This window comes from Myotis daubentonii, chromosome 1 (genome assembly GCF_963259705.1).
Source record: "Myotis daubentonii chromosome 1, mMyoDau2.1, whole genome shotgun sequence".
In the NCBI taxonomy this organism is placed as follows: Eukaryota; Metazoa; Chordata; class Mammalia; order Chiroptera; family Vespertilionidae; genus Myotis; species Myotis daubentonii.
Genome location: NC_081840.1, coordinates 112,738,130 through 112,751,451, shown reverse-complemented (window position 1 = coordinate 112,751,451; position 13,322 = coordinate 112,738,130). Strand labels below are relative to the sequence as shown.

Here is a 13,322-nt window from a genome sequence, read left to right as displayed (position 1 = left end):
ATCCTTTTAAAATGTATACATATACCAAATCATCAGTTTAAATATATTATAATTTTGTTTGTCAATTATACCTCAATAAAGCTGGAGAAATAAAGAAGCATAAAAAGAAAAAATTAAGGTTGTTCATTATAAAGAACTGAATATTTTAATAAAGTCACTTAATTGATCAATTAATGTTTTCCTGACTGTGCCAAAATTGAGCATGAACTCTCTTAGAAAATGTGGAAAATATAATTCCCTCCTATTTTTTTTGCTATGATTACCATCAGTATTTTGAGTTCTTGGACCATTTAGCATTTGGCTCCCAGGGCTGGCTGGTTCTCCAAGGACTTTTTGGCTGATGATCATGATTTACACATTATTAGGATCTCTGGCTCTATATAGAATTTTATTTATTTTACGTAGCTTTAAACATAGACCCTGAGAAAAATGGGCTGCCTTTCCTTGGTAATTGATATAACCCCTTTGGAAAGTAATAAAAGTCAAGAACCATATAAATGTTCATTTGCCTTATCCCACTCCAGGGGATTCATTTTAAGGAAATAATTAATAGAAGAGAAAAGGCTTTTTGACAGAGATGTTCATGACAGCAGGGCAGTATATTATGGTATATCATAACTCCTTAAAATATTATGTGCAACAATGATAATTAGGAATATGTGGAAAGTGCATTGATACAGTGGCAAGTGAAAAACAATATGAAAATCTTTGAATCCTATGATCTCAACCACTTCAAAACATAAATATACTAAAAATGTGTCAGATCAATAATGAACTAACATGTTATGATGAGTATTGTTACACACAGATGAGAAAGATCACATCCAGGGAAATCCCATGTTGGGTACATCATTAATACACACTGTACACACCAAATAGATAGAATACAGTCTGCCTGTGATGCTGGGATTGGACTTAACCTCCAGCACAAGAAGATTAACTAACTCCATAACTAACTAACATGGAAGAAAATAGGAAATACAAGCCAAGGAGGTTCCCTGGATGCCTATGAAGATGGCAGAAAAGAAGGCCCAAAGCAGACATTGCCAATCTGGGTGCTTCTTGTGCCCCATGTGACCAATTCATAGTCTATTGGCTTGGATTTTTCCTTTTCTGGGGTCCGCTCACCCCCATTTTTGTTTGACCATGTGCCTGCCTACAGAAGCAAGGCTAATGTTAAGAACTTTAGCTATAGACATTGTTAAATCTTTTCATAAAGGTAGTGGATTCTTTAAAGTCTCTGAAGGCCTATAAAACACAAGTTTTAAACTTTTTAATCAAGATATATTGAGTAAACCAAATGTGAATAAAAAACGCTTTACAAAGTAATAGATTTGTGCGTAGTTATATGCATCATATTTCCATAAGCTAACAAAATGCATCAATGTATGTAATATTCTGGCCTCTGTGCTCAGACCCCAGGGAAGTGAGAGGAATGGGCCCCATGGTGAAAGGCTTCCTGCTGGCCACGCTGTTGGGAAGGGAGGGTTGGCCATATTGTCCCAAGTCCAGAATCTTCTATTCAGCTTTGTATGTCTCAGTGAATTTTAACTTAGTCCTTCACGCACAAGTGTGCAGGCTCTGAGAGACTAATTCATCCCCAGTGTCTGCCCATTAAGGGACCAGCAGAAAATGAATGTGTTAGTTTATTGTCTTACAGTCAGGGGTCTGTAAGAGTCTCCTGGACAGAAACAAGCAAAGTGATTGCCTGGTGTGTTTCTGTAGGGGAGTCTAAGGGGAACCATTTCAGTCTCAGCACAGAGGGCACCGTGATCTCAGTGACCAGTAGCCTGAAGCCATGATGACTCAGGACACCCATTCTCCGTCCCAGACACAGAACTGTTAGGAAAATTGGAATTCATGGGCCACTGCTCTTCTAGAAATGTTTTCCAGTGCCCTTGGGCTCTTCCTCACTGAATTGATGATGTGCAGACATACCCTGATGGACTGGCATTCTCATCTCCTTCCCGTGATGTGATACCATCTTTCTCTGCTTCCTTCTTTAGTGCTCCATAGAGTGTGGCAGTGGGACCCAACAGAGGGAGGTGATTTGTGTTAGGAAGAATGCAGACACCTTTGAAGTGCTGGACCCCTATGAATGTTCCTTCCTAGAGAAACCACCCAGCCAACAGTCCTGCCACCTGAAGCCTTGTGGAGCCAAATGGTTTAACACAGAATGGAGCATGGTAAGTCAGGGTGCTCTTAGTAGAGATTGCTGCTTTTAGTGCATCATTCTCCTGCTTTCCTTCCATATGCACACCTGGGCCTCCTACTAGGTGCCAGGCACAGGGCTCAGCCCTCAAGTAGATTCCCTATAGTGATCTATCCGGTTGGTTACTGCCAGGGCACCCCAGATACAGTCTACCTGGGGAGTGGAGCCTGAGGCTGGGACAATCTTGATCTAAACTCGGAGCCATTAAGCACTGACTCTCAAGTGTCAGTGTGCATAAGAATCAGCTGGGACCTTGTTAGAAAAAATGAATTCTGGGTCCACCAAGAGGAGTTTGCATTTTGAATAATCTCCTTAGGAGAGTTGGATGCAGGTGTCCTTGGACTGCATTTTGAGGAGTGCTGCTGCAGAGGATTCATGGCTGAAGGGATTCAAGGATGCCACTGAGAAACTGCATCATGAAGGAATTTCAGTAGGTCTCAGTAATAGAGTAAGACCCACACCAGTCAGGCCTCAGTGTGTGTGTGTGTGTGTGTGTGTGTGTGTGTGTGTGTGTGTGTGTGTACACTTGTTTAAAACCCAATAGACGATATGGGCTATGTATTGTGGGACTGATACTGTTTTTCTCTTTGAATTGACTCCTGAAAAACTCAAAGCTAAAATTGTGGTCCATCTCTAAGAGAGAATTTATCAGACCTTACAAAGGATCTTTCCTACTTTTATATTTCATTTAACCTCAGTTTCCCCAGATCATTTTACATTTTGTAACCCTCAAAGCATTTCTTAAGCCATCTCAGATCCTTTTTGTAAGGAGGAGGGTACTGTGTGAATGATGAGAGGCAGAGAGAGTCTGAGACAGAGAGAGAGAGTTAATACACAAATAGGTTACTAAGAATGAAGTGGAAAAGGAGGAAATAGTGATAAAACCCTTTTCTTTCTCCAAGTAAAAGAGTTTATTTTCAAGAAACATCCTAAAACAGAAAATGTCCTCAGGGCATCATTCCTGGTGACCAAATAACAGACCTTGGACTCATGGGGGTGGGGTTCATTCTGCTTTGTTTCACTGAAGATCTTCAAGCATGGCTGTGGGTGAGCCCAAAGTAGAGGCCAGAGCCTTTCTCAAAATCATTCATAGGTGATAAAAAGGATTTTGCTTATAAAATATATGAATAAAAGCTGAGAATTCTGTATCCAAACAGTGTGTGTTAGCTCCAGTGAGAACAGCCATTTGGCATGTGGTGAACCATAGATCAGAGGCAAATGGGAACAAAAGTGGTGTTGAGTTTCGGAGGTATTTTGTCAACTTCTGGGAAATGGAATTTAATTATTTTGATGCTGGCCAAGGCCCTTGAGAACACAGGAACAGGTCAGTGTTTTCTTTTACTGTTTGGTTGGAAGAGTCTGAAAGGGCCAGATTCACCAGACCTACCAAAAAAGACAAACTGTGAAAACAACTGTCTGGAAACAACCCAAATGTCCCTCAACAGGTCAATGTGGTACCTCTGAACCACATATATTACTCAGCAACAAAAATGAATGAACTGTTGGTACCCAAACACCGTTGATGAACTTCAAATGCATTTTGCTAAATGACTCCCAAAGCTACAAATTGTACTATCCCATTTATATAATATTCTGTAAAAGGCAAAACTATAGGGACAGATACCAGGTCAGTGATTGCCAGAGGGTGGCGTGGGCTGAATCTCACCAGGGGATTTGTTGTGTGTGATGAAACTTTGACATAAATGATAATAACAAAGACTGTGATGGAACCCAGATGTCTTTGAAGATGCCTTGTTTTGTAAATTTGAGTTTATAACTGAGTCAACATTTTATATAATCTATATATATAAAAGTCTAAGTGACCATTAGGACCGAATGACTGGAACGACCAGTCGCTATGATGTGCACTGACCGCCAGGGGTCAGACGCTTAACACAGGGGTTGCCCCTGGTGGTCAGTGCACTCCCACAGCAACCTCCCCCAGCCAGCCAACTTCCCATGGTCCCCCCGGCTGGCAGGCCCCAATCGCCCAATCGGGGCTGGGCCCCAGGCTGGGATGGGGAACCGGGGGTGAGTGGCAGCAGATGTGCCCCCTTTCCCAGTGGGGGCCAAGGGCTGGCTCCCTCCTTGGGGCTGGCAGCCAACCTCCTGTGCCCCATCCCTCCCCCTGGCCAGCAGGCCCCAGTCGGTGCCCACCTGCTGCGGTGGCCGCACGGCAGCGAGGGAAGGAGGAGGATGGAGGTGGGGAACTGCAGCAGCAGTGTTGTCGTCTGGCATCTGTTCCTTCCGTGCCTAGCCCAATAACCATCTCCTCCTCTCCCGACCCCGCCAGGGCCTTCAGACCCTGAGCTGGGACAGGAAACTGGAAGTGTGTGGCAGCGGATGTGGCCCCTTTCCCAGGGGGGCCAAGGATCAGTCCCATCCTGGACTGCTCAGTGAGGCAAAAGCCAGTGGGACCCCAAGTGCCTTCAGCTGACAGTTGCAGGACCAGCTCTGTTGGGGAAGGGAGTACAGCTCAGAACAAGGTCAATAGAGGTATGAGACTCAAGGCAGACCCAGCATCTGGGCTAAAGAGTCCCCAAACACTGGACTACTAGGGGATTCAACCTATTGGACCTCAATCAAGTTGCCCAGGGCCAGAAAGGGACAGTTACTCACATTCACCTACACTAGAGAAGCTCCCAGGAAGCCCAGGATAGACATACCAAAGGGACCATTCAACAACATCAGAGCAAAATCCAGCAAGCCCCACAAATGGTGGACCCAAAGCACCTGTTTAACAGCTGACACTACAACATTGGAGTTGAACCTCATTGGTAGAAACTCAGAGGGGAAATCCCTCCCACAAACAGGACATCAACATTCAAGTCCCAATTAAAACAGGAGAGCCCAAACAACACACACAAGGGGCATTCCTAGAGCATCCAGCTCAGGAAAACAAAGAGACTACACCACTGGACCCCTCAAGACATTTTCCATATAAGGCCATCTCACAAAGACTTGAAGCTAAAGCAGTTCTATCTAATACATAGAAGCAAATACAACGAGATAGCTAAAATGGAGAGACAAAGAAACAACCCCCAAATGAGAGAAAAGAAGGAATCTCCAGAAAAAAAATTAAATTAGATAAAGGCAAGCAACCTATCAGACATAAACTTTAAAGCAATGGTTATAAAGATACTTAAGGAACTTAGTGCAAATTATAACAACATGAAAAGGGAAATAGAGGCCATGAACAAGAACCAGACAATGAAGAGTGATACATCTGACATCAGGAACACACTGGAAGGGATTAAGAGTAGATTGGATAAAGCAGAGGATCAAATCAGTGATTTGGAAGATAAGGTAGAAATAAATACCCAATTAGAGCAGCAAATAGAAAAAAAAAGAATTAAAAAGCAGGAAGATAGCTTAAAGAAGCTCTGGTACAACATGACATGTAACAATATTCACATTATGGGAATACCAGAAGGGGAAGAGGGTAAGCAAGGAACAGAGAACCTTTTTGAAGAAATAATGACAGAAAATTTCCCCAACCTGATGAAGGAAAAGGTCACACAAGTTCAGGAGGCACAGAATCCTGATCAAGATGAACCCAAAGAGACTCACACATTGACACATCATAATTAAAATGGCAAATGTTAAAGACAAAGAAAGAATATTAAAGGCAGCAAGAGAGAGACAGAAAATTACCTACAAAGGAGTTCCAATTAGAATGTCAACTGACTTCTCAATAGAAACATTTTAGGTCAGAAGAGAGTGCATGAAGTACTTGAAATAATGAAAAGCAAGGGCCTAAATCCAAGACTACTTATTGTATCTAGCAAAACTGAAGGTGAAATAAAAAGGTTTCTCTGGTTTATAAAAATGCTATGGATTTTGGGGTGTTAATTTTGTATCCTGATACATGTTTTAATTCATTTATCAAACCTAGTAGTTTTTTTTTATGAAGTCTTTAGGGTTTTCTATGTACAGTATCATGTCATCTGTGAATAATGAGAGTTTTACTTCCTCCTTTCCAATTGGGATGTCTTTTATTTCTTCTCCTTGTCTGATAGCTATGGCCAGGATTTCCAGAACTATGTCGAACAAGAGTGGTGAAAGAGGGCATCTCTGTCTTGTTCCTGTCCTTAGAGTAAATGGTTTTAGTTTTTTCCCATTGAGCATGATGTTGACTATAGGTTTGTTATCTATAGTCTTTATGATGTTGAGGTATATTCCCTCTATTCCCATTTTGCTGAGAGTTTTTATCAAAAAAGGGTGTTGGATTTTGTTGAATGCTTTTTCTACATCGATTGATATTGCATGTGATTTTTGTCTTTCAACTTCTTTATGTGTTGTATCACGTTTATTGATTTGTGAATATTGTACCAGACTTACATTCCGAAATAAATCCCAGTTGGTCATGATGTATGAACTTTTTAATGTAATGCTGGATCTTGTTTGCTAAAACTTTGTTGAGGATTTTTAGTATCTATGTTCAGCAGGGATATTGGTCTGTAGTTCTCTTTCTTTGTTGTGTTTTTATCTGGTTTTGGAATTAGGGTGATGCTGGTCTCATAGAAAGTTTGGAAGTGTTCCTTTCTCTTGAGTTTTTTTGGAATAGTTTGAGAAGTAGAGGGATTTGTTCTTCTTTGAATATTTGGTAAAACTTCCCTGTGAATCTGTCTGGACAAGGGCTTCTGAGAGATTTTTTATTACTGCTTCAATTTCATCAGTAGTTATTAGCCTATTCAGATTTTCTGATTCTTCCTGATTGAGTTTTGGAAGATTGTATTTTTCTAGGAATATGTCCATTTCATCCCAGTTGTCCCGTTTGTTGGAATAAAGTTGTTCATAGTATTTTGCTACAATCCTTTGTATTTCTGTGGGGTCAGTTGTTACTTCACCGCTTTTGTTTCTGATTTTGTTTATTTGGGGCCTCTCTTTTTGTTTCTTTTGAGCTTGGCTAGGGGTCCATGACTCTTGTTTATTCTTTCAAAGAACCAGCTCTTGGTTTTATTGATCTTTTCTATTGTTGGAGCTTTTTTTTTTGTCTCTATATCATTTATTTCCACTCTGATCTTTATTATTCCTTCCTTCTACTTGTTCTGGGCTTTTCTTGTTGTTCACTTTCCAATTCTTTAAGTTGTAGTGTTAGCTAACTTACTATCAGTTTTTCTTGTTTTCTGAAATAGGAGTGTAGTGCTATGAAGTTTCTTCTCAGGACTGCTTTCACTGGGTCCCATAGGTTTTGGATTGTTGTGTTTTCATTGTCATTTGTTTCCAGGATGTTTTTATTTCTCCTTTGAAATAAAAAAAAATTCATTGTTTAATAGCATGCTATTTAGCCTCCATGTATTTGATTGTTTTTGAGCGTTTTTCTTGTAGCTGATTTCTAATTTCATGCTATTGTGGTCTGAGAAGATGCTTGATATGATTTCAATCTTCTTAATTCATAGAGACTTAGCTTGTATCCTAATATGTAGTCTATCTTTGAAAATACCCCATGTGCATTTGAGAAGAATGTACATTCTGTAGCTTTGTGGTGGAATGTTCTGAAGATGTCAATTAGTTTCATCTGTTCTAAAGTGTCATTGAGGATTGCTGTTTCCTTATTGATTTTTTTGTCTAAACGATTTATCCAGTGATGTTAGTGGGATATGAAAGTTCCCTACTATGATTGTATTGCTGTCGATCTCTCCCTTGATAGTCTCCAGACATTTTATATATATATATATACTTAGATGTTCCTGTATTGGGTGCTATAGGTTTACCAGACATATAGCCTTTTGTTGTATGGATCCCTTTAGTATTATGAAGTGGCTTTCCTTATCACTTGTTACAGCCTTCACTTTGAGGTCTATTTTTTCAGATATAAGTATTGCTACCCCAGCTTTATTTTTTTCTATTTGCCCGGAAAAAAAAAATGTTTCCATCCTTTCACTTTCACTCTGTGTGAGTCCTTTGTTCTAAAGTGGGTCTCTTATAGACAGCATATAGTTGGGTCATGTTTTCTTATCCATTCAGCTACTCTATGTCTTTTGATCAGAGCACTTAATCCACTTACATTTAAGGTTATTATTGATAGGTATTTTTTTGTCACCATTTTTATTCTTTATGCCTCTGTTCCTTATTCCCTTTCTATTTTTTCTTTTTACAACAGTCCCTTTAGAACAGCAGTTCTCAACCTGTGGGTCGCAACCCCTTTGGGGGTCGAACAACCCTTTCACAGGGGTCGCCTAAGACCATCGGAAAACACATATATAATTACATATTGTTTTGTGATTAATCACTATGCTTTAATTATGTTCAATTTGTAACAATGGAATTGGGGGTCACCACAACATGAGGAACTGTATTAAAGGGTCACGGCATTAGGAAGGTTGAGAACCACTACTTTAGAATTGCTGGCTTCATGGTAATAAACTCCCTTAGCCTTTTTTTTGTCTATAAAGCTCTTGATTTCACTTTCTATTTTGAATGATAGCCTTGCTGGATAGGGTATTATTGGATTCAGTCCCTTGCTTTGCATCATTTTATATACTTCATTCCATTCCCTTCTGGCCTGATGTATTTCTGTTGAGAAATCAGTTGATAGTCTAATGGGGAATCCCTTGTAGGTAAATTTCTGTCTCTCTCTGGCAGCCTTTAAGATTCTTCCTTTGTTGTTGATGTTTAATTACAATGTTTCTTGGTGTTAATCTTTTGGGGTTCATCTTGTTTGGGACTTTCTGTACTCCTTGGATTTGTGTGAATTTTTCTTCCCAAAGTCAGGGAAGTTTTCTGTCATTATTTCTTCAAACAGCTTTTCTATTCCTTGTTCAGCTTCCTTGCCTTCTGGCACCCCTATTATGTTGATGTTGTTTTGTTTCATGTTGTCTCAGACATCCTTTAGACTCTCCTCCTGCCTTTTTTTTTCCAGTTGCTGCTCTGCTTGGGTGTTTTTCCACCTTGTCTTCTAACTCACTGATTCGGTCCCCAGCTTCTTCTAGTGATTTTTTTTCTGAAGATATGGGTAAACAATGTGATTTAACAGCCTTGGAACATGGGATATATATATATCCACTGTATATAGGCTGTTAAATCACATTGTTTACCCATATCTTCAGAAAAAAAATCACTTCTACTGTCTTTGTAAACAACCTGCTTCCCTATTTATAATGGTCTGGCCCTCTAGCAACTTCAGCGCAAAATTATAGCTAATTTGCCTACAAACATCAGGTGGTCATAATAATCTGGCCACTCTGTGTATAAAAGCCTAAGCAACTGTCACAACCGAAACAACCAAACCGACGACCGAACAGGCTGCGTGGGGCGACCAGGCCGGCAGGGGGTTAGTGAGGGAAAACCAAACAACTGAGTAGTGGACTGCGTGGGGCAACCAGGCTGGCAAGGGGGGCAGTGAGGGGTGACCAAATAACTGAACAGCAAGCTGTGTAGGGTGACCAGGCTGGCAGGGGGGAAAGTGAGGGATGACCAAACAACTGAACAGCAGGCTGCTTGGGGCAACCAGGCTGGTAGGGGAGTTGTTGGGGGTGACCAGGCTGGTGGGGGGGGCAGTGAGGGGAGCAGAGGGGGGCAGTGAGGGGAAACCAGGCTGGCGGGGGGGGGCAGTAAGAGGTGACCAGGGTGGCAGGGGAAGCAGTTAGGGGTGACCAGGCTGGCAGAGGGGGGCAGATGGAGGTGACCTGGCCAGCAGGGGGGCAGTTGGGGGTGACCAGGCCAGCAGTGGGGGCAGTTAGTGGCAATCAGGCAGGCAGGCAGGTGAGCAGTTAGGAGCCAGTGCTCCCTGATTGTGAGAGGAATGTCCAACTGCCCGGTTTAAACCGGCAGGCAGACATCCCCTGAGGGGTCTTGGATTGGAGAGGGTGCAGGCTGGGCTAAGCGGACACCCGCCCCATCCCGCACGAATTTTGTTCACCAGGCCTCTAGTTATGTATAACAGGATATTGTAAAAATTAAGTTATGAAATTTTTATTAAAACATTTCTTACATACCATTATATTGACTGGGTTGCAAAAATATTCATTGTGGGCCACATGCGACCCATGGGCCGCAAATTTGACATGCTTGGAATACCATGTTCATAGATTGGAAGAATTAACATCATTAAAATCTCTATGCTATCCAAAGCAATCTACAGATTCAAAGCAATCCCTATTAAAATACAAATGGCATACTTCACAGAGCTAGAACACATACTCCAAAAATGTATATGGAACCATAAAAGACCCCAAATAACTGCAGAAATCTTGAGAAAGAAGAGTGAAGTAGGAGAGATCACAATACTGGATATCAAACTATACTACAAAGCCATTATAACCCAAACAGCTGGTACTGGCACAGTAATAGACATATAGATCAATGGATCAGAACACAGACCCCAGAAATTAAACCACACCATTGTGGCCAATTAATATTTGACAAAGGAGGCAAGAACATACAAATGGGGTAAAGACAGTCTCTTCAACAAATGGTGCTGGGAAAACTTGATAAACATATGCAAAAAAATAAAACTAGACCACCAACTTACACCAGACACAAGAATAAACTCAAAGTGGATAAAAGACTTAAATGTAAGACATGAAACTATAAAAATCTTAGAGGAGAACATTGGCAGTAAAATCTCAGACATCTCATGTAGCAATATGTTTATGGATATAGCTCCTAGGACAAAGGAAACTAAGGAGAAAATTAAAAAATGGGATACATCAAAATAAAAAGCTTCTGCGCAGCAACAGAAACCACCATCAAAATGAAAAGGAAACCCACTGAATGGGAGAACATATTTGGCAATGATACATCTGATAAGGGGTTAATATCCAAAATATAAGTACTCATTCAACTCAACAAAACGAAGACAAACAATCCAATTTAAAAATGGGCAGAGGAATGGCCTGCAGTACTCAAGGTAATGGAAAGCAAGAATCTGAGACCAAGATTACTATATCCTCAAGGCTATCATTCAAAATATATGGTCAAATAAAGAGCTTCTCAGACCCAAAAATAAAAAGGCTAAAGGAGTTCATCACCACCAAGCCAGCATTATAAGAAATGCTAAAGGGATTGCTGTAAGGGATTGTTGAGAAGAAGAAACGGAGAGAGAAACCTAGCCATACAGAATTAAATGGCTATAAATAAGTACCTCTCAATAATAACCCTAAATGTAAATAGATTAAATGCTCCAATCAAAAGGTGTAGGGTAGCTGAATGGATACAAAAACATGACCCAACTATATGCTGTCTACAAGAGACGCACCTCAAAACAAAAGACACACACAGGATGAAAGTGAAGGGTTGGGGAAAAATTTTCCATACAAATGGAAAAGAAAAAAAAAGCTGGAGTAGCAATACTCACATCCAACAAAATTTACTTTAAAAGCATCATGCTAAGCGAAATAAGCCAGTCGGAGAAAAATAAATATCATATGATCTCACTCATTTGTGGGATGTAATGAACAACATAAACTGATGAACAAAAATAGAGCCAGAGGGAAACAAAAATATACTAGAATATAATAGAAGTAATCCTGTTATTTGCAGATTTTTAATATTTCCTACAACTTTTGTGATATCATATTATGTAAGTACAGTTTTGGTAATATTATTATACTTAAAATCCTTTTATTCTTGAAATATTAATGTTTATTCCATGTAATCCTATCTAATAAAAGAGAAACATGGTAATTAGCCATAACTTCGCTACCCTTCCCATTGGCTAATCAGCGAGATATGCAAATTAACTGCCAACCAAGATGGCGGCCAGCAGCCAGGCAACTGATGCGAAAAGGGAGGCTTGCTTGCTCCAGTGACGAGGAAGCCAGGTTCCCCGCCTGCTGCTGCCGGCCTCTCAGCTGCTCTCTAAGAAACATTGTTACAAATATAGAAGCTAAACAAAACCCCAGAAACCTGCTTTCAGTCAGCTGGGATCTCAGAGCTGGAGTTGATACAGTGTTTCAATTATAGAACCCAAACAAACCAGATACCTGCTTTCAGCAGCAGAGGCCTAAGAGCTGGAGCCAAGCCTCAGAGCTAAAGCTGGCCCAGAATAAAAAAAGAAAAAGAAAAAAAGGAGCAGTTGGGAGCTTCAGTCACCCGCCAGCCTGAAAACAGCCCTCAGCCCCTCACCCAGACTGGCCAGGCACCCCAGTGGGGACCCCCACTCTGAAGGGTGTGTGACCAGCTGCAAACAGTCATCATCCCCTCATCCAGGCTGGCCAGGCACCCCAGTGGGGACCCCCACCCTGATCCAGGACACCCTTCAGGGCAAACCAGCCAGTCCCCACCCATGCACCAGGCCTCCCAGCACTGGGATCAGCAGAACCGCGAGGCCCCCTGGCCCCTGGAGCAGCGTGACAGGGGGCAGCGCCCAAACCCCCTGATCAGCCCTGCTCTGTGCTGATAGGGGGGAGCTCCCTAACCCCCTGATTGACCCTGCTCTGTGTGTGACTGGGTACGGCACCCCAACCCCCCATCCATGGGCCCTGCTCTGTGTGTGATGGGGTGGAGCCGCAACCTCCCCATCGGCCCTGCCCTGAGTGTGACAGGGGGGAGCTCCCCAACCCCTTGATCCGCCCTGCTCTGTGCATGACATGGGGGATCTCCCCAACCCCCTGATCTGCCCTGCTCTGTGGGTGACAAGGGGGATCTCCCCAACCCCTTGATTGGCCCTGCTCTGTGTGTAACAGGGTACGGAGCCCCAACCCCCCTGATGAGCCCTGCTCTGTGCGTGACAGGGGGTGGCACCACAACCTCCCCATCGACCCTGCCTTGAGTGTGACGGGGGCAGCACCCCAACCCCCCAATCGGCCCTACGCTGAGCATGACTGAGGGTGGCATCACAACCTCCTGATCCGCCCTGCTCTGTGCATGACAGAGGGTGGCGCCCCAACTCCCCAATCGGCCCTGCTCTGAGCCCAACCAGGGGCTGCACCTAGGGATTGGGCCTTCCCTCTGCCACCCGGGAGTGGACCTAAGCCAGCAGGTCGTTATCTCCCGAGGGGTCCCAGACTGTGAGAGGGCACAAGTGGGGCTGAGGGACACCCCCCACCCCCGCCAGTCACAGAATTTTGTGCACCGGGCCTCTAGTATTATTATATGTAAGATAAAAAAAAAAATGGGCAGAGGACCTGAATAGACATTCCTTCAAAGATGACATGGAAATGAT

The 13,322-nt window shown here is 42.4% G+C and overlaps 1 protein-coding gene across 2 annotated transcripts in view; it reads left to right on the top strand.

Moving 5' to 3' along the window:
* Nucleotides 1-13,322, top strand: part of THSD4 (thrombospondin type 1 domain containing 4) — a 590,633-nt gene that overhangs the window by 569,046 nt on the left and 8,265 nt on the right. For both annotated transcript variants that reach the window (XM_059658415.1, XM_059658426.1), the window contains one exon: nt 2,007-2,186. In XM_059658415.1, the coding sequence (XP_059514398.1) occupies nt 2,007-2,186 (180 nt within the window). The remainder of the gene's footprint in view (nt 1-2,006; nt 2,187-13,322) is intronic.